The sequence below is a fragment of the Lissotriton helveticus genome, chromosome 3_1 (assembly GCF_964261635.1).
Source record: "Lissotriton helveticus chromosome 3_1, aLisHel1.1, whole genome shotgun sequence".
Lineage (NCBI taxonomy): Eukaryota > Metazoa > Chordata > Amphibia > Caudata > Salamandridae > Lissotriton > Lissotriton helveticus.
The window spans coordinates 802,067,443-802,091,916 of record NC_136061.1 but is presented as its reverse complement, the minus strand read 5'-3'; the positions used below and the strand labels follow the sequence as shown (position 1 = coordinate 802,091,916).

The following is a 24,474-nucleotide window of genomic DNA, read 5'->3' as shown; positions in this document are numbered from 1 at the left end:
ACATGCATTTAATTTAGATAGAGATTTTAAAACTTCCAGAGTCTGTGGTTATTTACTTTGAATGAATAAGTTAGAGTTAGTGTTAATTATCACCATCAACTAGTTCAACTAATGGTCAATTGACCAGAGGAAAGAACTTTTTGATTAGTGAAAGATTAGTTAGGAGTATGAAATAACTAATCCTAAACATTGTGAACATTTTAAACTTGACCCTAGCGGTTTTACGCACTGTGAGTTTTATGGGCCCAGGTGAGTTTATGGTAGTGGAGTATCTGTTGTTGTTGAACCGCTGGATCAAGAGGAGGTCACTTGTATGTCGTATTTGTGGACCTAAAAATGGCTTTTGGTTCAACAGAACATACTCAACTCTGGTCAGCCCTAAGAGATATAGGACTCCCATCATATTGTCTTAAAATTTTGATTCGCCTGCACAATGACACCTGTGCAAAGGTCAGGTAGAATCTTGATGGCAGTCTTTTAAATGATATTTCTGTTTGTAAGAGAGTACACTGGGGATGTGTTCTTGCCCCAACATTATTTACCCTGTACATAAACAGGTTATTAGGAGAGTTGTATGATTGTGGACCTAATCCCTCAAAATTAGCGGGTAGTCCTGTGCCCTCTCTGCTTTTTGCAGATGATATGTTACTCAATGCTTGGCCGCCAAAGGGAACAAAATAACAAAAAGCAAAAGGTAATACTCAAAAAGCATAACACAGCACTCCAAATAATATTCCTCATATTCTGAGCATTCCCTCCCAACCGCCACACACCCCCTCCCTCCCACCTTTCCCTGCATACCTTGAATATTGGAGGTGCAACGACAGGAGCGTCTTGCTGTAGAACGGAGATTAACTTAAATTAACAGTGTAAATACTTCCAGAGAATATTGTATACATTCTAGCGCCTTACATATATATAACCAAAATAGATCATATGTCATGTGATTACCTAAGGGAGGAAAATCTTAACTATACTTACATAGCAACAGCAGAAATATTCAGTGTTGTTAGAGTATTTAGTGCAATTACCTATCAAGATCCCAAAAGAACACCAAAATTGTTACTGCAACAAACAATGACCTGTTGTTTTATGATTTCCTCTTGTAGGAGGAGGCCTGAGAAGAATCCATATCCTGAGTGGGTGAACCTTTTAGAAAGTTCGCTAAGTCTAAGGGGACCGTGAAATAGTGATGACGACCATTGGCTATAATCCTAAATTTAGTTAGTCCAACAAAGGAGAACTGGATATTTTTATCTCTAAGTTTGTTTCGTAAGCCAAAGAAGCCCTTCCTTATACCCACAGAAGGTTTAGAGTAGTCCTGCGTGAAGATTATGTTTTGCCATTCCAAATGAGCTGTATAGTTTTACAGGCATAGTTGAGGATCGCTTCAGTGTGTCGAAACCTCAATGGCCTACAGATACAAGGGCGAATTGTTTGTTGTCAAGCATTGTTAAAAGTTGGTATACTGTGTGCTCGATCAAGCTCTAGAGGATTAGAGAACTGTAAGCCTGTGAATTGAGGTATCCTGTCCTCCAAGAAAGTGAGGCAAGAACCTGCAGCATCTTCTGATCCTTCCGGAACTCCTAATATTCTGATATTGCCTCTCCTATTTCTATCTTCAAGCTCGGCTGATTGTCTCTTAAGATTGGATGTCAGATCCCTAAGTGACTTCAATTCTTTGCACGACATCTTCGATATTGCTAATTCCCTGTTCGGCGGCTGCCAACTTAGTGTTAGTCATACCCATATCTGCCCTTATGGCAGTTAGCTCTAGCTGCATTGCCTCTGTATTCAGCTTAGTAGATTTAGCAAAATAATGGACTTTCGCTAATTGTTTGAGGATCATGTCCATGGTGCTGCCAATGTCCGCTTTAGCTTTGATAGGGGAGTCAGAAAGTGTTGGTTCGCCCTTATTCTTTTTATACTGAATCCTGGTCTCTTTTTCTGCCATTGTGAACAACTGAGAAAGATTCTGTACCATTTGGGGGAACAAGCACCAGTGCCGTTAACAGCATGAAGCAGTGAAGGAGTATTCTCCCAAGAATCCTTGTTCAGCAACTGGCTATATTCAACCAGTGTCAACTAGTGGCAGACGGAATCAATGATTAAACCACACTCTCATTATTTCCCATAAGCGATGGCACGGTATTTCATCAGCATAGAAACCCAGTTCTAAATGAGCGCCCTTTCTAGTCACAGGAATAGCCTCTTATTTAGGTTGATAGTTGGTAAGCACAGATCAGAATATCAAGAGACTACACAGGTGCTAAGGATCAAGTTGTACCAGTTCACATTTAAGCACCGAAGGTGGTGATATCAGTAGTACCACATCACAGTTTTAGCAAGTTAGAAATTACTGGTAAGTTATATCGGAACCAGGGACCTCAAACAGAAAATTGGCACTCTCTGCAATCTCTATCAGGAGCTATGATGGAGACAGGCACCACTAAGCTGAAGGGCGGCACAAACGTAATAAATGACCCATTCTAGCGTGTCTCATATTCCCAACCGCACTCCTTGCAAAGATGTCATGCGGATTACACTGCAGATGGGCATTGTACAGCTCCTCTGGCGTAATAGATCGATTCAAGATCTCCTCGCATGTCCGCCACTTTAAGGAACCCCCACAGAGTTATGGTGGTAAAACTGGCACAATAAGCAACCCTGCTATTGAAAGAACTTTACTGATTGGCCAGGCTGCAATAAACATCAGCGTTCACTCTCCGCACCTCATTAAGGAACCCATGTAGATTCGGATAACAGGATGCAAAACGACAACTCCGCCATATTGAGGTCAGGCAGTAAAGTTAAAAGTCATGCTGAGCGATCCACCAGAATTAAAATGATGCACAGTTCCTCATCGGGGAATGTAGTAAGGCACCAGCACCTTATAACAATACCTGGCTCGGTCCTTCATGATCTTATTGACCTGTAGCAGCTCCCGATAAGATCTCTGTCCCGATCTGCCATTTTGAGCTTACGCAACGGAGTCAGTGGAACTTCCCCGATGTCGATATCTCCACAAAACATTGGTGAAAAGTTGGGATTGGCAACACCAACACGAGCCGCATACCATCCGAAATCCACCTGTGCTTCACCGATGCCTCATTGGTTCCGATATCTCTGGATATTGCTTGTTCAACCTCTGCTCTCGACAGAGAGATGGGATCAGGCAGCCATCGGCTCTGCCGTCCAAGCCAAGCCCCCTTTATGTCAATATTTTCAATTACCTTTATCATCACCTCTTCAAAGGCAAAATCCACAGAGAGCTACTTGATGGTGGAGAGTTGAACACGGGATGTCTTTCTCAAATCAGTGTGACCAGGATCAGGGGCAGTCTCAGGTGTGTTTTTTTTTTTTATATTTCTTTTTATTAATGAAGAAGAATAGCATACAATAAAGCAGCAGATGCTGTACATCATGGCATGAGCAATTCACATACAAAAATTGCGAGCACGGAACGGGGGATCAATACGACTGAAGCAGCTCTCAAATTAAAATGGCGTGCGATCTGACGATACACAATAATCATCAATTTGACTCATCGACATCGTTGACCAGTTCACTACGAATTAAAACAGAATTTTAAGAATGCAAGTAAAGGAAATTATTGTCAGAGGCAATATAATAGAACAATGAAAGGAACTTCGATCATTAGCAATCAGCAGCAATTAAAGGCATAACATTACAAAGAGTCTAAAGCGACGCCAACACCCCAGGTCCCGTCTGCCCACCAATCAGGATATTCCCATTGAAAAGCGTCCACTATCAGGATCTGAACAGGAGTTAAAAGAAATAAAAACACTAACTAGGACAAACACCCCTCCCCCTCCCTGCACCTCTGCATAAGGCTTCCTCCCCACCCCAACTAGCAGCGTGCCTGTCGCCCCACCTAACTAAGTACCAAACAAGGAAAAGTGGAGGAGGAAATTGTCATACATGCTCCCGATCTCCCCCCCCCGCCAAAAGCAACGACCCCTATAGACAAAAAATGGTATAAGAAAAGAAATTACTAGCAAACTAATAGGGGAAGTCATAACAACCACCCAGACCCCCGCTTCGGCCAAGACAGTAGAATCCAGTGTCCATTAAAGCCTGAAAGTCGAACCCAGATTGCCAAGCTCATCCCTGTCCCCTACGATCTTTCATGCGAGCTCCCACCAATAGAACCACTACGCTGACAGGAGAATCAAAGTGACGAAGGAAGTTTCCAAAAGTACAGGAGAAACAAGTCAGAAATATGAAGTCTCGAAATGCAGTAATTACACTGAATTGTTCCCCCACCGACAATAAGTCTCGATAATAGTTCCTCGGTAAACGTAGGAAAACTAGACGGGAGGAAAAAGAGAAAGGATCAATCCAGAAAGCAGTGGAGAAGTCTTCCAGACGTGAAATGCGAAGTGGTTCCATAGCAAGCATCGATGTCGTTGGGAGTGAGAAACTCGAAAAGTTCCCAAGCTCGCGAGTTGTTACTCGAACGTCGATCAAGGGCTTCAGGTCTTTTGTCTGCACAGGGCCATCTTCCTCAGTGGAGCCTTGTGTTGCGGAAAGATCAGCTCGTTTCAGGGCTGGCAAAAGGTCAGAGTCCGGTCTCAGACATATGGTCTCAACCACAGCGATCATTTTGTGGATGATGGAGTCCACTTGTTGGTGAAGTGCCCCGATGGCGGCCATTACAGTTCTCAGTGACAACGCACTCTCCGTCCGATCCATCTCCTCACGCTCGATCACAATCAAAGTTTCTGATCCCGGAGGTCCGGACAACTCCGGGGAAACAGACAAGAGCGGAGCGGACGGTCACGGAAGGCGACCTATCGATTGACCAACGTTACTCAGCCGCAGCAAGCGGGGACCCCAGCCCGACAGACCCGGGACCCTCCTCTTCTGCCTTGATTTCCTCCCCCTCCACCCTTCTCTAAAAAAGGTTGGTCGCCCTGAAAAAAGAGGTTGGGGAAAAGATTATCATGGGAGTGGGCCAAAATGTCCTGGCCAAAACATCATTTGGTAGGGTGCCAGTGTCTTGAATTATTGGCTGTAAAATGTTCTATTTCTCCGTCCACCACGTATTCCTCAGGAACTCATAGAGGGTTGATCTTGTGATAGCTCTTATGAGTCTGAATCAGATGATCAACTCTGGTTCTTCAGTGGGTCTGTTTCATATTGTTTGTGGTCATTTCTTGTTTAGGGACAGACTCATATGAGAACCTCTTGATTTTGTGCATATTTGAGGACTACAAAGAATTGTTCATGCAGAGCAAGGTCAACAATCTCAACAATCTTTGTTTACCTCTTCCAATATTTTTTTATACCCCAGTCTTGATCTGTGTGTTTAAGTTGTCCTCAATTGTATTTATTTTGTTCAACATGGCATTGGACAGGCCTTTGTCTGTTTTATTTATTAAAATTAACCAGTCTTTAGAGCTTTATCATGCAATTAAAGACCAATCCTTCCTGAATTGTTTGCCATCCAAGACGATTCTGGGCTCGTTGGTAACTATAAGACGGGTGCAGCATTTGTTCTTAAGTATTCAGTCATGATTGTCCCTTGAAGAAAGGTTTTATCTTTGTTATTTTCAACACAGTGTTTCCCAGCTTTCAGCTTGTGCTAATGCTTGAATTATGTTGGTTAAATTTATTAGAGGAGGTTCTGATAAAAACATGGATGCTATTTAGTTACTGAAAGTTAATCCTAGTAGCTCAGACAGTGTGCTTGGCTGAAACGAATACTTTTTCGGCTTACTCTATGTATAATGCCCCTGCAGCTGTGACCTGCTCAGAATCCCAATGACAAGAGGAGGCAACATAAGGGACTCCCAGTGGAGGGGAGTCAGGATTGTCTCTGGGGGGGAAGGATACATCTCCCTCTCTAGTCATAATCCTCACCCAATGCATTTGTCTGACGCTGTCAATATTTGCAATGTTTTTCAGTCCGCGCTAGAAATAAAATTGTTTCTTTCATTAGACCCTCACCCACTCTAGAAGTGGCATGTTTCACCATCTGGTCTCATCCTGCTCCCTTAAAACCAGGATGGGATTGATCATATTCCAAGAAGCACTTTTGATATTTCATACTAGTCAGGGTCTTCAGAAAAAAATATCTAAAGTAACCCAGGTATCACCTTTATTATTTGTTGGCCAGGTATAGTTAACATCTAAATAACTGGGTACAAAATAGGAAATAATGGGCCTCTCACCCAACTCTATTGTCGACATGTTTCAACCAGTGAAAAATGGCCACTTAGGGTCCTGGGCTTTCATCAGGACAAAAAAGTGCCCCAGGTTCCTGTCTCCTGTCTTCCTCATAGTTTAGTGGCGGTCCGTGCAGGTAAGCGTGGTGAAGGAGGGGCTGGAGGGTGGGGAGTCGACAGACAACAGAATAGGGAAAATTAAATAAATAAATAAATCCTATTCCATCATCTGTCGACATCCCCCTTCCCTGCCCCGCCCCACTGCCCTTACCTGCACAGACCACTGATGCACAGTTGTCTGCATGCATTTGTGCAAACAAAGGCAGGCTTACTAGCCCAGTAAACTAGAGCGATCTCCACTCTCATGTTTTGTTCCCTACACAGGAGTAAAGTACATTCTGGTGAATTCATTCTTTTTACAACTGAATACTGTGATGAATAAATGTGAATGTCTGACAGTGTCAGACAAATGCATTGGATGAGGCTACCCATTAGTGTGAATTACAATTTTCGAACCTCTAGTGACCAGCGCAGTAGAAGAGACCACAAGCTGCACTTTGATATTCTACATGGCTTGAATGGCTTTTTATTGCTTTTGTTCTACCATGGTAAACATGAACTTCTCTTAAGGTGAACATGAACTTCTCTTAAGCTACTCACATCCCCAACTCCAACTTTAGAATAAACTCTGGTGTAAAAAATAACAAATCCATAGCTTGATTCCACAAAGCACCCTGTAGTGCTCTTAGGTTTAGGAAACCAATCTGTATAAGCGCAGCAGTCATTCACCATTTAGATTTTATGAAAGGACAGTCGTGGAGGCTGTCATCAACAAAGAGCCCAAGATAAACATTTGCTTGAACCATCCCCTTTGTACTCCAGCTCCACAATCCTCTGATTTCTGCCCAGGACCGTCTGAAAAGCAAGGCCTGGCAAGGGGACTAAGGTCCTCTGGGGGTCTACCATTGTGTGGTGACATGAATTTGTATCATTCACATAGAACAGAGAAGGATGGTCATAGCTAACTTAATACAACTGGGCATTGTTCACATTAGTTCTTCCAAACAATTTAAGTGATAAAATATGGGGTGCTCACAATGAAAGTAAAGCAGTGATATCTGGTTAGCATGGATGGGTCTTTGTCCCAGTTTCTTCCTTTTATACGATGGGCACCTTCACACATAATTAATCTCTTTGGAGGAAAGTGACATAGAGATGACTTTCAGCAATCCTGCTTTCATTGATCCTGGCATTGCACAACAATACATCAACTTTTCGTAAAACACTTGAGAAATAGATAAATGTGAAAATCGCCAGCAGCACCCAACTACTCAAGAGACACTGGCCACAGCCAGCAAGTGTATACCACTTCCCTTTGTGAAACTCGGTAATTATCCCGACAATTCAACACTTAGGCAACCCAGAACAACTCAAATAGAATGTTCTGGCTGTGCTTGCTCCAGCGGTTAAAATATTTGCCAATCACGACAGCTGCAGCCCCTGCTATCAATAAACATCAGTTGCAGCAGACCGAGGCAGCACTTGCTGGGCTGCATGGCGTTGCCTTTGAATACTGGGCAGTGCAGTCAATAGCTCATACACATGAATTAAATTTTCTGCAGAGCTCTACTCAATGTTTTCCCATTCACTCATGAGGTCTGCAAGTCTGTGACTTAAAATGCCATCCATGCAACACCAGTATTACTGCACTTAGGATCTGGAACTCAGAAGGAAAAAGGTTCTACCTGCATGCTGCCACATCCTTCCATCATGCATGCACAGTTTGAGTTGTTTGACATGCAGATGCCCTAGAGGTCTGATAGATAGGTGGGGTTAGCTGGCCATCAGTGGCTGGATGCACAACCCTGGTAGAAGTGAGCCCTTACATAGAGTTAGTATTTCCTGGCATATAATGTTCATCCATAAAATGATACTGCACGGCAGTGGTACAGTGCTGGCTCTGACATAACTGTGGTTCTTCTTGGCACATGAGGGCATGTCTAGCATATGGCAGTGATACATGTGTGCACATGGCAGAATCTACACGTGTAGACGTAGTGCATGTGAATATTTAATGAAAATCAGAACTGATGTTTGCCTTCTGAACACACTTTACTAGATGTATGTGATGAAAATCACAGATCCTAAAAACACTTTCAAATGAGAAATATAATCAATATGATATACAAATAATGTACCTGTCACACAAAGCGTGAGCGTCTTCTCATCTTTTGCCTTTGTTGCATAATGGAGGATCCTACAAAGGAACACAGCTTGATTGTCTGCTGTTATTGACGGTACAAAGCTCAATGCACTCAGGATGCTAAATGTTCCATCTCTGAAAGGGGTCTCGCTTGTTGTATGTGAATACTTCTCAGAGAAATAGTTGACCTTGGCAGTGCCCGAGTCATATTCGACCAGCTCTTCTTCTTCTTCTTTACTTTGTTTCTTTTTAATCCATGTGAGTTTTAATGGGCTTTGTTTAAATCCATTAATTGGACAGGCCAGCGTAATACTTTCTTGATGGAAAATTTTTGGAGGCTCCATTATTTCAGACACCTTTGGATGCCCTGATAAAGGAATTCAAACATTGGATATTAATCTTTTTTTTTTAAAAACAATATTAACTTAAGGAGGCATAGCTTTGGCATCTAAAATGCTTCAATTTTTAAAATAGCGGAAAGAGAGAATGAATGCCTTCAGTTCAAATTGTTTTAATGACAGCACAGTCGCATTGCAAACTCAAGTCATGAATGCATGTTATTATGCGTTGTTTCTGAAGTGCAGTTCCTGAGACACTGCAACCCACCATATGCTTCGCACCTCACATCAGTGACAGTGAATGTAGTGTACATGTGTTTGATACAAAATCAACCTGTCTAACGTATAAGTAAATGAACTTCTCCAATGATTACTTATGCTTTTGGGTGAAGACTTGAGTGTATGGGGGGGAAGGCTCTCACCCATATAACCATTGGGCCATTCTCACACTCATCCAGACTCCATAGCTCAACAGCTGAACTTAGAAGTTTAGTGCCTGGATGGGTGGCTCGATGAATAAAGTGCTGTATAAATAATGTTTACTTATTTCCGTTAGAGGCTATGTATAAACAAAACACAAGAAAAACCCCACACCAATTTTATTCAATTTTTCTCTGGATTTTTGTCATTTTGGTCTCAAATCATTAGAAGAATAATCAGTAGAATCGGCGATATGCAGTTTAAAAAATGTAATGAAAATGGGGCTTTATGCTTTTAGACATTAACTGTGGTTATCTGGTAGCAGCGCTGGACCAGAATAAAGCCCCAAGTTCAGGCCAACCGCGAATAACCCGGGCCAGACAGATGGACCAGGTTAGGCCAGCTAAACAAGAGCACCTTAAATCATAGTTGTAGAGCGTTGCAAGGCCCCGCTTCGAGGACGCGTTGTACAGTTGAGGGGGAGCGAGGGCCTGGTGGGGAGATGCGTTGCATAGCAGGTGTTTCGTGATGTAGGCGATGATGAGAGGTCCTTTTTTGTCATCGAGGATGCTTTTGACAAAGGGCTTGCAATGTGAAAAGCTGCTTCGAAGATGTGTCGCACACCGGTTATGATGCTGAATTTTGTGAGGCGATGCATCACACACTGTCACCACAGCTAAGTTGGAAGATGTTAGAAATTTGGTGGTTGTTTGTTGCTTGCCGAGGGCTCACACCCTAGTCAGTCACAACTCCTTGCAGGATGACTACAAAAAATCACTAATTTAACCTGTGCTTAACCCTGGGTAGCTTGGCACAAAATCAGTCAGGCTTAACTTACAGGCAATGGCTAAAGTATTATGTAGCACACAAACAGTAATAAAGTGAAAACACAACACAAGATACAAAATTATAATTCATTTTGATAAATTATTTAGTACCAAAATTAGAAATTTGTATCTCCGGTTCTACTGATTGATCTTTTAGGTGCAATTTTTACAAAAAACAGTACAAAAATCCAAAAAGTAAACTGCCGACATCTAGTCGCACGACAAAGGACCAAAGTCGAAAAATGCGTCCAATCCGTGCTCCATCATTGTCGGCCATAAGAAGTGGATTGGGCCCGGTCAGCGCTTACCTGAGACTTCAAGCATGCTTCTCACAAATCTTTCTAGAAAGGCAATGATCAGCAGAGCAAAGCGTGTGTGTCCAATGATTCTGATTTAGTCGTTTAAAGGGAAGTTGAAATACTCAGGCGGAACAAGGGAGAGTGCTGTAGCCATAGACAGTCCACAAGGTCAGATACCCCTTTGGTGAAGGACAGCTTAAATGGATTTACTGCTGCAGAGAAGAACGTAGTGGTGTAGCCACAAAGTTAACCTGACCACTGCTGTACCTCAGGCGGATACGCGGGCAGGTTGGTCCAGGTCTTCTCCTGGTTCTCAAAATCTGGCCAAAAAGTGCTCCAAGTTCTCAGTTTTGGAAATAGGCTATCTGGGCACCTTTCCCCACCAGTCCTGGAACGTTTGTGGTGGTGCTAACTACTTGGAGGGTCAGGACCCACTCAGGCTGGGTCTTGTTGGGGGTTTAAGATGGAGGAAGCCATCTTAAACCCTGTTCAGAGTCACAGGGACACAGAACTAGCCTTTAAGTCACACTGGAGGTCCTGGGAAAATTGAAGATCTAGTCCTTGTCCCCTGGCAGAAGGTAGCACAGCAGCATGGCAAACTGGAAGACTGCAGGATGGCCACTCAGTGCAAAAAGTCAGCAGGGCAGCAGTCCTTACAGCAGCACAGTAGTCGTTCCTGGCAGAGTATCCACAGGTCCAGAAGAAGTGTACTGAAGAGTTAGTGTCTGAGGTCCTACTTTTATATCCAAGTTCCATGGTTCTGGAAGGAGGGAAAGCTTCTAGACAGTGGCTGTGCAGTGCATGGAATTTCTTGCCTCCCCTGTCCCGGCTGCAAGCAGGCTGAAATGAAAATGGAGCGTCATTAGGACCTTTGTGTAAAGGCTGAGCACAAGCTATTCAGTTGTAAATAGGGCTGTGCTCAGCTCACCCCGATCCTGCCAGCAGGTGGCCCATTCAGGCACACCTCATCCCTCTTTGTTTGACTGACAGTTTGACTTCAAATTCCTCCCAGACACTTACAGCCAGTCATGTGACCCAGGCCAGGGTATAGGCACAAAGGGGCTAGGGGCAGACAAATGCATCTTTCTAGAAGTGGCATTTTTATAAATACTATTAAAAATGGCTCTTCACCAGAATTCTAAAGACGAGTTAATGATCACAAAGAAACCAAACAAGACATAGCTCCCAACTGGAAATGACAGCTTGTTTAATGGGGATTCCTTATTACAAAGTTATTCTATGGGAGGGGTAGTCCTCACAGAAATGAAAAACAAATTTAGGAGTTTTCCACTACCAGGACACGTAAAAAGTATAAGGTTGGACATGTACTTTTAATTGTACAGCACCCAGCCCTATGGGCTACTTAGGGCCTTTCTCAGGGGTGACTTAAACCCCCCTTTTCATTACATATAAGGCTTTGCAAGGGTGTTTTTGTGTCAAGTCGACATGGCAATTTAAAACGTCCCAGGCCTGCCATTGCATCCTGAATGCAAAGTTTTGAGAGCTACGTAAGTGGGTGGCACAATAAGTGATGCAGGCCCACTGGTAGCATTTAATTTACAGGCCCCAGGTATATGGTATACCACTCTACAAGAGACTTACAGGTAAATTAAACATGGCAATTGGGTATAAGCCAATATGACCATGTTCAGGGAGAGACTACATGCACTTTGAGCTCTTTACTACTGGTTAGCAGTGCCTGAGCCTGAAGGCCAACAAAAACAAATTCAACACAAAGTGGAGGGGGGGAGGCAAAAATTGTGCATGTGATCCTGTAGGGAGGGCCAGATTCAACAGAAGAGCAACTTCAGGTCCACTTCCAAAGGTCCAGGACTTGGGTGACACCACTTGAGGGACTAGACTCACAACAGACTAGGTCCAGGTGCTGGGTTCAAAATGGTTAACGCCTGTTCTGTCCCTGAGGCTACTGATCAGGAGGCCAGCCACCTGGCCCTTGGAGTCACTCTGGGCCTTCCTCTTGAACCTAGACCCACCAGTCCTTCACTCAGGCAGCAGAGTAGCAGTCCTTTTGAGTCTTCCACAGGTCCAGAGGTGTACTGAAAAATTGGGTATAAGAGTCCAATTTTTATACCTGGTGGCAGCTTTGTAGTAGGAGAAGGTTTTGGAGGTTTCCACCCCCAGAAGTGTTTGGAATTTCCTGTCTCCCTGCCCTGGCCCCAGCCTGTATGGTATCACAATAGACTACTGTCAAACTGCCTGGGCACACTTACGGAGAGTGAAATAAAGGACCCTAGGTGTGAGTAGGAAGGGCTATCTGTGACTTGATGTGGGGGTGAGATGCCTCCTACCAGACTTGCACATCACAAAGACCAACTGTCAGCTACACCTAGTAATGTAAGCCAAGAATCAAGAACCAGACACCAAATGGTTAAGACAAGAAATTGGCAATTTTCTAAAAGGAGCATTTTCAGGATTATGACTTTACCATTAAAGAAGGCTTTTAAAGTCGAATTTTATTATAATTTTAACACACCAAACTTAACCTCCAAAAACATGGAGGACCAAGGAAAAAGGTTTGAGGGAAGATCACACTAAGGCTAACAGGTAGAACATGTGTCACCCCCCCCCCAGCTGAAAGTCTAGAAGTCTCAGTGGTGAAAACACACCCCAACTTCCTGAGGCTGAAGAACCTGGAAAGACTGGCATGGCCTGGCCCAGGGAGATTATCAGCATTACAGTGGAACAAGTTTATTACCTGTAGGGAGATGGACAACCTCAACAGCTTGGGATTCCCAACCCTCATTTGCATGAGCCTTCTGAGGGGCCTGGGGTCTGTCTGAACCCGGATGTGAGTCCCAAATAGGTATGGTCTCTCCACCTTCAGTGTAAAAAACACAGCAAAGGTCTCCCTCTCGATAGCACTCCACCTCTATTCCCAGGAACGAACCTTACGCAAATGAAGGCTTTGGGTTTGTCTAGGCCCTGTAGAGAGCCACCCGGGCTCATCTATATTTTGTAGCAATTCCTACACGCATCCCCACCCCCCCGGGGCGGACTCTCTCCGGGGTATAAATAAACAAAGCGGAAGACCGCTTGGGGTCTTTCCGGCAGAGAGTATACTGGTGCCCGTGTGTCCTTATTCTGCAGCCCAGGTCACACGTGGCAGTCCCTGTCCTGGCCTACCACATTGGCGACGAGGCCGAACTGAGCACACGCGTGCCCCCACCACCCAGCGTCGGAGCCGCAGAGCCCACCTGCATCGATCTGGATCCGGACCGCCACCCTCTCCCCGCCCGCGCTCAGGCTTGAGGCCCGCCCACGCGTCTCCCCGTCGGGAGCGCCTTCAGCTGGCGGGGCCTCGCCGGGCGTTCTCCGCTGCCGGGGGTGAGTTGTCACTGCCTCCCTCCCCTTGTCCCCGGGCTACTTCCAGCAACCCGCATGGCCCTGCGCGCGCCTCCTGCGGCGGCGGGGACAGGCCGCGCAGTTCAGGCCCGAAGGGTAGGGGCGAGGAGGAGCGCGAGGAGCACGAAGAATCGTGGCCATTACGGCGTGCACAGCAAGTTCGCTACCCCCAGCTCGGCAACCAGCAGCGCTGCCCCTGGGGCAAGCCTCGACGTCACCTGCCGCATGTAGCGAAAAAAAAGAAGAAAAAAACAAGCATTGGCAAAGGCAACAGGCCTCTTCAGTTTCCCTGGCCATAGGCGCCTCACTGTCTAGCTCGATCCTCAGCTCTGGTGGCAAAACCGCTTAAGGAAGGCAGTTGCCCCTCTACCATCCTGCGGGCACCGACATTTCCCGCGCCAGTCGGAGGGACAGGGCGCGTCTGTGGCAGTCGTCATTTTCCCCCTGCACCTGCCGGTCCAGCACGCGGAGAGGGGACACATCCTAAGGCGCTGAAGAGCGCGTCTGCTGCCGCACGGACGTGGTTGGCCGGACGCAACCAGACTTTTCAGGCCAGCAGGCCGTGGATCAGCACCAGGCCAGGCTGAGACATGTCGAATCCTGCGACTGGGTCAGGCCAAGCCGCAGCGGTCGCACAACAACCGCTCAGCCTAGCTCCAGGAGCCCAAAATCAGGCGGCGGTGGTTGCTCCCCAACCGCACGGACATGCACACACGGGCGTGGCGCCCATTCAGCGAAACGGCTGACCCCGCAACGGCAGCGCCGAGGTGGAAGGCCTGGCTCGGGAGGCTTAACCTCTATTTCAAAGGCACTCGGGAGACCGACGGGACGGTCAAGAGGTCCCTCCTCATCCTGTACGGGGGACCAGAGATCTACGACCTCTTCGAAACGCTTCCCAACACCGGGTCAGATGAGGACTACGATGCTGCGGTCACCGCACTTAACACCCATTTCGACCCCCAACTCAACAATGACTTTGAGAAGTTCAAATTTAAAAGGATATGGCAAACAGAATCAGAATCAGTGGACATGTACTATGCACGACTGCGTCGGCTGGCCAGAACCTACACTTTCACTAACCCTAGAGAGGAAATCAGAGATCAGATCATAGTGGGGTGTCGATCCAAGTTACTGAGAAAGCTCATTCTCCGCCAACCTGGGATATCGCTAGATGAAATCCTGGTTCTAGCCCGTTCATACGAACTGTCTGACGCAAGGGCGGAGGAAATGGAGACTGCGTTGCGCTCACCGATGGCCACGACCGCAGCAGCCAAGTCGACAACGATCAAAGAAGAAAGAGTTGATGTTATCCAAAGGAGACTCCCATCAAGTCGCCAACAACACATACCCACCCGGGGAACGCAGTGTGCGTACTGTGGAGAAGATCGGCGGCGGCGACATGCGGGGCAAAAGGAAAGACATGCCTGAAGTGTGGCAGGCTAAACCACTTTGCAGCAGTATGCCGGGGAGGAAGATATAGGCCGAATGCCCCCAGGTCCCGCGCAGCTCATGGACCCAGACACCTGTCGCAGCGAAGAGGAGACCGCCGCGCATGTGCTCCGTTTCCATTGAGGGCACGGAAGTGAGAGCACTCATAGACACGGGGGCGTCGGTCAACGTTATGGACTCAGAACAATACGAACTGATGTCGCCCAAGCCCGCTCTTGCACCCTCCAGCGCTCGGATCTACACCTATGAGGGTACAGGCCCACTGCCCTTGTGTGGAGTAATCAGCACCGCTGTCGTGAATGGAGAATATTCGACGGAAGCACGCTTTCACATCACAGAGGGGAAGAAGGGCACTCTGCTAAGCTGCCATACGGCGGAGGACTTGGGGCTCGTATTCTTTGCAAATCAGGTACATCAGTCGCATGCGGATAATCTGCTGAAAGAGTTCCCCGCACTCTTCAAAGGCCTGGGGAAGCTCAAAGGAAAGAAATTTCGTCTACACATAGACACCACGGTGTGCCCCGTAGCCCTCCGGCACAAGCAAGTGCCGTTCAGCCTCCGGCCACAGGTAGAGGAAGAACTCAAACAGCTAGAAGACCTCGGGGTGATAGAAAAAGTGTCATGTCCGACCCCCTGGGTGTCCCCACTGGTCGTAGCGCCCAAGCCGAAGCAACCAGGGGCAATCAGGCTGTGCGTGGATATGAGACTCCCCAATGCAGCCGTGAAGAGAGAGAGGCACATTACCCCCACCATGGACGACATCGTGGCCGACCTAAACGGGGCGAAATGGTTTTCGAAGTTGGACCTCAACTCAGTGTACCACCAACTAGAACTGGAGCCGGAGAGCCGCTATATAACAAGATTCTCAACCCACGTGGGGCTACGAAGGTACCGGCGGCTGAGTTTTGGTGTGTCCTCAGCGGCGGAGGTGTTCCAAAACGCCATACGCGAGGTGTTATCTGGACTGAGCGGGGTGATCAACCTCAGTGATGATATCCTCGTCTACTCCAACACCCTCGAGGAGCATCATGCCCATCTAAGAGCAACGTTACAAAGGCTAGTGGAAAGTGGGTTGACCCTGCATCGGTCAAAGTGCTCATTCTACCAAGAATCCATTGACTTTTTCGGATACACCTTCACCTGAGATGGGTTGAAAGTAGACCCCCAAGAAGGCGGAAGCAATCAGGACTGCCAGCACTCTGCGGACTCCCACTGAAGTGCGGAGCTTCCTAGGCATGGCCACTTATTGAGGCCGTTTCATCCCCAACCTGGCGGCTCTGGCGGAACCCCTGAGGGCACTCACACGGCAAGACCACAAGTGGGAGTGGACAGCGGCAGCCAACAAGGCGTTTCAAGACATTAAAGCAAGCCTTCTCGACAAAACAGTGATTGCATACTTCCAGCCGCGATGCAAAACAGAACTAATCATCGATGCCAGCCCGGTGAGTCTCGGAGCGGTACTCCTACAAGAATACGGAGCGGAGGAATGGAAGCCTGTAGCCTACGCGAGCAAGGACCTGACTGACACTGAAACCCGGTACGCCCAAATCGAGCGTGAGGCACTGGCGATAAAGTGGGCGCGCCAACACTTCCACCTCTACTTGTGTGGTCAAGAATTCAGCGTGGTGACGGACCACAAGCCTCTACTGCATCTATTTACAGGATCCTCCAGGCTAGCACCCCCACGAATAGAACGCTGGGCAGCCCAGTTGCAGGGGTACAACTTCAAGATTCTGTTCAGACCTGGAGCACACAACCCCGCCGACTACCTGTCCCGGCATCCGGATGTAACAAAGCCGGCCTTCCCCCTCGACGATGGACGGGGAGCAGAAGAGTTCGTTCACATGATCTCGCAAGCCGCGTGCCCTGACACGATGACGCTGAAGGAGATAGGAGAGGCGACGGCGAAAGACGAAACATTGTCTCATGTTAGACACGCTCTAGAGGGGAATCGCTGGGCTCACTTTCTGGATGGGGCCCAGAGCCTTCGATCGGGAGTCAGCCATTCATGACAGCAACTGTGGCAAGTCAGGAGTGAGCTGAGTATGGGTGATGAAGGGGTCATCCTCAGAGGGCTCTTGATTGTAGTGCCGGAGAGTCTTCAGCATCAAATGCTGGCAATAGCACATGTCGGTCATCAAGGAATGGCCAAAACCAAGGCCCATCTGAGAAGCAAGGTCTGGTTCCCAGCCATGGACAGCATGGGGGACGAGATGGTGCGCTTCTGCCATGCCTGCACCATCACCGGTGGGGACCCTGCGCCAGCACCGGTGATAACGGAGGAGGCCCCCCAGACACCGTGGACACATGTCAGTATCGACTTTGGGAGTTTCCCGGCCGGCCGGCACACGCTCGTCTTAGTTGATTCGTTTTCCAAATTCCCAGTGGTAGAGGTCATACCCTCAATTGCGTTCCCCCAAGTCAAGAAGGCTCTGAACGGCATTTTCGCTATCATGGGGCTCCCAGAGGAGATCAAGTCCGACAATGGACCACCTTTCCAAGGAAGAGAGTTTCAAAGCTATCTTGAGAACCTCCGGATCACACACCGGAAGATCACTCCGCTTTGGCCCCAGGCAAATGGGGAAGTGGAAAGACTAATGAGGACACTCAACAGAGCCCTAAGGATTGCCGTTGACAGCGGGGAGGACCCTGAAGCAGCCCTTGATCAGTTCCTAGGCGCCTATCGACAGACGCCACATAGCACCACCAAATGTGCACCGGCGCATGTATTGTTCAAGAGAGCACCTCGGGACAGCATCCCGACCGACCACACTTGGACCCCTGGGGCGAGGAACGAAGAGGCTATCCAAGCTCAGAGGAGAGCCACGAATCAAAAGGCGAGCGAAGCGCGGCATGCCCAACAGCCGACGCTTCAAGAAGGAGACACTGTGGTGATTCGGGATCGACACCCAGGATGGAAATTTCGGACACCCTATGAGCCTGAGGTGTGGACAGTAGACAAGATTCAGGGGACCATGGTCACTGTCAGGCGAGGTAGCCAAGTGGTAACCCACAACGTGTCTTGTTTCAAGAAAACAGTTGGGCCGGACAGATCCCCACCATCGGTGGGAGACCAGGAGAGTATGGAGGACCACGGGCTGGACTTCGGGGAGTCATTCTCCAGATCACCACCGTCAGGACAACATGGAGGAAGCTCACTCGGAGCGACTGATCTAAACACCAGTGTCAGCGCCAGTCGTCAGGGCCCAGCCTCGAGTGGTGAGAGTGCGGAGGCAACCCCGGCTGGGGTTGCGGTATCCCCAGTGGTCCGGAGCCAGCGGTACAACCTGCGATCCAATCCGGGTCCGAGCCAGAGGCTAAGAGACTTTGCATGGACATCGCCCTGAGGGCACGTATGCCTGAAGGAGCAGACTAAATTGAAGGATGTAGAGAGCCACCCGGGCTCATCTATATTTTGTAGCAATTCCTACACGCATCCCCACACCCCCGGGGCGGGCTCGCTCCGGGGTATAAATGAACAAAGCGGAAGACCGCTCGGGGTCTTTCCGGCAGAGAGTATACTGGCGTCCGTGTGTCCTTATTCTGCAGCCCAGGTCACACGTGGCAGGCCCTGTCCTGGCCCACCACAGGCCCTCCTCATTCAACTGTGCTAAGATGGGGGCGGAGCCTGCCTGGCTTAAAGAAGGCCGCACTTTAAAGTAGCTCGCGAGCCAAGAATTCTATCCTCAAAGATCCTGCTTTCCGTATTAGTAATTTATCTCTTTTCATCTGCTCGAGAGCTGTAAATGAGCCCCCGTTATAACTTGAGGCTCGAATTCCGCAGAAAAAGGAAGACGCTGAAACCTACAGGGAGAGGTGGGTCCCTGCTGTGCACTGCAGCCTATTCCAGGACGTGATAGCGAGCGCGCACCCTCACCTGATTCAACGGTGGCAGTGACGATATGCGGGTCGGAAGGCAGCCACGGATTGGGGCATGATCCCCACCCTACGGAGATGACACTTCTGGTGGCATAGAGCTGACGTTTGGCTGACACTTGGCGATTGCCCACCGGGGATCCCGGAGGTCTGGTGAGGTACTGGGCGCCGCCTCAGTTTTACTGCCCTTCGACGTTCTCCTAGTTACGTGGAGGTGCGAAGCTGGGAGTGCCGCCGATCAGTGGCATTCAGCGGTGAGTCTCTTTGTGTTGCTCGGGCCCCCATGGTTTTCTAGGCATAGGCAACGAGGTTCCTTAGTCGACATGAGGCCTAGGAGACCTCGACCCACCCGCCCAGTCCCCGCTGGCTTCGTCGCAGCACATCAACAGGCTGAGGCTGGCAGTGCGATCACACCCCACTGTAGTGGTTGGGTTTGGAGGCCAATACCCATATTTGTAAGCGCACCTGCTTTAACTGAAAAAGTGGAAGGTCTACCCTACGTTAAACTTTGGGAGCAGTGGGACCCTCTGATAACAAGCGGACAAAGTGGGATCAAAGACCGTGACTGTGTTGAAGAGACACTCTTGCTGCTTCTCTGCTGAACTGTACACAATGTACTTCCTGGACGATATAGGCCCTGTTGCGGGGGGCATGGGGCACAGTGGGGCACACGGTCTCGGCGGATGGTGCAACGTTGCACCGAGGTGATCTATGACTGGAGTCATCCATGAGAAACCGACTGAGGCCTCCTGATTGCTGCCACACAACCTCCACAACACTAACACAACAGTCATGGACTATATTTGGCGGCTACCTCGGAGCAGAGGTGGTAGCAGCGTTACAGGAGTGCTGTCTCCTGGGAACCATTGTGCCCTTGTGCAGTCCATTATTGCCTCCCCTCCTTGTGGCTTGCGCGTGGCAGTTATGGGTCCAGCATCCTGTTGATAATTGAACCAAGGAGCAAACAGATAAGTCCCAACCTAAACTCCAATTTTGAGCCACGCAAGACCCCCAGGCAACAGGAATTATTAGATGTCTTGTGTTGTGGGCTCAGAAGGCTTAGTACTAGACAGAATGCCAGCAACATCTGCCCCACTGTGTAACCTACTTGGAGTTTTTGGGGTTGTTATTGTTTTTGTTTTTTTATCTGTTTAAATGTCTCAGTGATGGGGCAGGATTGGGAAGGGTGGGTGGGTATGGGATTGTCTATGCTTAGTTGGGGAAGGCATAGCGTGGGTAGGGGCGGGTAAGGGGCAAAGGGTCTCATCGTACTTCAAACAGTACATTCTTAGACAATCAGGCTGGCAGGACACAGTGCTACTGAGACAAGCATTTCGAATTATATGAAGAAAGATCTACAGAGACACTCCAAAAACGATGAGTAGAAAAATCAAACTTTGGATCTGGAATGTCCAAGGTCTTAATGACCACAGTAAACTCTGTAAGAGCCTCCCTGAAAAGGCACCAGGTTGATGTCGCAATGATTCAGAAAACACATTTAGCCCCCCAAAATAAGATGATGTCCCTGAGGAGACTGCAGTGCCAATTCTGTGCTGGACGCTTTACCTCTCATGCAAGGGGCATACTCACATGAGTTAATCCTAAATCAGGTATTACAATGCAGGGCAAGTAGATGAATCTTAATGGCAGGGTTGTTGTTAGCAGATGCCGAGCAGAGGGTTTTGGAGAAAGATTGGTGAATATATATGGTCCTTACTAGGACGACCCGCAATTTTTATCATGCGCTGTTGGTGCGACTGCTCAGTGCAGCCGACCTTCCACAAATCTGGGGGGGAGATTTCAATTGCATATTAGATCCCACCTGCAGCAGGAGCTATCATGGACTTGATGGATCAGCTGGAGCTGGTCGATGTTTGGAGACAGCGCGTCAACACCTCTCAAGGATTTACTACTCTGCACCTCATGACACTCAAACTAAGATTGACTACTGGTTGATATCCAGAACTCTCCTCCCTCAGGTCAGAGCTTGCGAGCCCCTTTCAATGATTAACGCAGATCAATCTCCGGTACTGTTAGAATTGGAAATGCCCACAGAACACTTTGCTCCTTTCACATGGAGGTTTCCCCCTTACTCCTTGCTAGATCAGGTGTTTTGTGCAGAAATGTCCACAGCAATTGAGTCCTTCTTCAAGGAAAACATTGATTCAGTCACATCGTTCTCGACAATCTGGGAAGCCGTCAAGGTGTTCATTGGGGGGGAGACTATATCAAAGCATGCTGGTGTTTTACGCTCTATTCAGAATAGTCGTGCAAGGCTAGAGAAAGAAATAGCGCGCTTGGAGCAAGAACACCAAATGACTGAAGACAATACGTAGTTAGATCACATTAAGCAAACCCTGGCAGAGTACCATGATACTGCAGACAGTGAGGTCAAACACTTGGGCAAATATGCAACAGCATAATTATATGGGGAGGGAGAGCACCCTGGTGCCATGCTTGCCTGCCTACAGCGCCCTGAAAGGGAATCTAACACTATTGTCAAGGTCGTTGGGAAGGATGGCAGCCTGATACAAGACTCAACAGAAATTGCTGACAGATTCAGTAGATATTATGTGGATCTGTATAGACCTCGAATAACCCATGACGATAAAGCAACAGGTCACTACTTAGCCCATATTCAGATGAAATGGCTTTCAGACTAACCCTGGCCGAAGTACTACGCTATGCTTGCGTAGTGTGCGCTACTTCGCACTACGCGAATTGCACATAGCACAATGCAAACACGCATAGCGTATCGTAGCGGTCCTTGTTTGCTTGCTCGCAGTCCTCAACGTCAAGTTGGCGACCGCGAGCGAGCAAATTGACAACTCGGCGAGACTTTTTCCTCGTTCACAATTAGCAACATCAAGTTGCTGATCGCAAGTGTGGAAAAAAAACCTCCCGGCGAGATTCTCAATGCGGGGAGGTCAGGTTTCTCATTGCGAGGGGTCGCATATGCTCGCGACCGCTGGCAATGAGAAACTACCGGTCCAAGGTGAGAAAGCTGCCGCTCCAGTAGAAATTTAATCGAGCGGCAGAAAACCACTGCTTGCACTGTGCAAGATTCGGTTTGAAATGATTGCACAGTGCGGACAAGCATCCGGCACTGTGCAATCAATGCGAACAGCATTTTGCACAGTGCACTATGCAGTTCGCGTAGCCGCGCGTAGCGCTACTACACGAACTACTCCCAGGGATATTTATTAGACTCACACAGAGAGCATCTCATGGCCCTTCTGGACCATAGGGAAATACGGGTGGCTTTGAGGTCAATGCGGGGTGGGACGGCTCTGGGCTCGGAAGGACTGACTGTTGCCTTTTACAAGGCCTACCAAGAGCTGCTTATACCATATCTAGTTACATTGTTTGAGAAAATGGCAGAATGCAAAGTGATGCCCCCTCGAGGAGAGAGGTTATAACACTCACCCTTCTCAAGCCAGGAAAAAACCCCTAGCGACTGTTCTTCTTGGAGACCCCTATCTCTTTTAAACGTGGACACAAATCTTTTTGCTAAAGTTCTGGCCAATCGGATAGCACCCATATCCCTAATCTGGTGGGGGAGGAGCAGGCTGGCTTCGTCCACGGGTGCAATTTAACACTAAATCTTAGAACCGTCTTCAGAGTGATTCAGCATAAAAACCCGGAAGCCAAAGCAGTGTCAGTCTTTTTAAACGCTGAGAAAGCATTTGATTCTGTGCGTTGGTCTTTAATGGAAGTAGTTCTGAGACGTATTGGAGTGGGTGAGGTCTTTCTCCAACTTGTAAAAGTACTGTACGAAGCACCGGTAGCCAGAGTCAGGCTGGGGAATAAAGTAACATCTCCTATTTCCATGTCTAGAGGTACTTGTCAGGGATACCCCCCGTCCCCCTCGTTATATGTACTGGTTGCTGAACCCTTGCTATGCGCACTGAGAAAATATCTTGGTCATAGAGGAGGGCGCTTTCCAGACTACCGATTGATAGAATCAGCCTATGTCGATGACATATTCCTATACGTCAAGGACCCTGAGACTAACCTCACTACAGTGCTAACAGAGGTGGTACGCTTTGGGCAGTTGTCTGGCTCAAAGATTATTTAGACTAAATCCTTAATCTTCCCGTTAACCCCGTCAACGCAACCAATATGTATGGAATTCCCATTGCAGTGGACCACAGACTTGGTCCATTATGTAGGTATACAAGTGCACATCAATTCAGATACAGTGCTTACAGAGAACTATGAAAAGGCACTTAGAAGGCATTGAGGAGGAGGTAAAAAGATGGGTAAGATTGCCCCTCTGGTTCATAGGACAGATTTTATTGATGAAGATGGTTATCCTTCAAAGATTTTTATTTCTCTTTCAAAATATCCCCTTGCTTCTCCTGGCCCACATATTCTCCAAGATAAGGTCGTTCTTGATCAAACTAGCCTGGGCGGGTAAACAACCCCGGGTCAAATGGGAAACGCTCACCTTACCATACTCCATGGGAGGCCTCAATGCCTCTGATCTAGAATTATATTATTGGGCTTCCCAGTGCTCACATGTACATGCATGGATGCCTGGCTCACAGTCCTTCCCACACTTAAACATAGAGAAAGTTGCTGCTGATCCAGACACATTGCCTCAAGTATTATTTAAGGCGTCCTATAGGAAGCACAGCATGCTGGATTCACTTAATCCCAGTATACATACCTGGCACGATCTACTTGATGGGCAAGCGGGTGCGCTCATGTACTCGCCTTCGATTGCCCTGGAATGGTGCACCTGGCTTATGATGTGCAAAGAAAGGAAAGTTTCTAATGCTTTGCATAGGGTGGGGATCACAGAAGTAAGTGACCTGTTCAGGGACGGGGTACTCCGTAAATAGGTGAATAGATTAGTTGTGGGACATTCCCATTTGCCTCTGGATCGCTATCAGCACTTTTGAGTTCAACACTCATTGAGAACAGAACTAGCCCTCACACTCTAGTCATACTTTCTCCCTACCAAGTTGGTCCCTACGTTTTATAGTATCACACAAGAAAACAGAACAACACTGCACTCGAAAGTGCAACAGGATTGGCAGAGGGATTTGGCATGGGTAATTGGAAATAATGATTGGTGATATTGCTGTGAGGTGACCAGACGAATCTTGTTGAATGGCAGGCACCTACTCATCCATTTTAAATATATCAATAGGACATATTATACCCAGAGAGTCTGTTTAGATATGGCTTGGGGGTTTCAGCTTCCTGCAATCGTTACGCAGAGCCAGTTGCTAGTTTTTTACATGGAGCCTCGAACTCGCCTGGAATATTGAAGTTCTGGGAGAAAGTATTACATAACCCAAATGAAATCACCGGGCTCTCGATCACCCCAGACCCTTTCCTCGCATTGCTGGGGTACAAGAAGGGAATCAATAAATATGCTCGGCGGCTGGTGGTAATTGGCTTGCTTCTTGCTAAAAGGCGGGTGGCGATACGCTGGGGCCCGACTCCAACAACAGATGAATGGACTAAAGACATGATAAACTGTAACACGAAGACAGA

General features: G+C 47.8%; 1 protein-coding gene across 2 annotated transcripts in view; it reads right to left on the bottom strand.

Moving 5' to 3' along the window:
- LOC144822969 (uncharacterized) overlaps positions 1-24,474 on the bottom strand; it is a 502,582-nt gene that overhangs the window by 144,432 nt on the left and 333,676 nt on the right. For both annotated transcript variants that reach the window (XR_013608719.1, XM_078681056.1), the window contains exon 6: positions 8,390-8,761. Coding sequence is in view for 1 of the 2 variants with exons in the window: in XM_078681056.1 (XP_078537182.1) it covers positions 8,390-8,761 (372 nt within the window). In the remaining variant the exon portion in view is untranslated. The remainder of the gene's footprint in view (positions 1-8,389; positions 8,762-24,474) is intronic.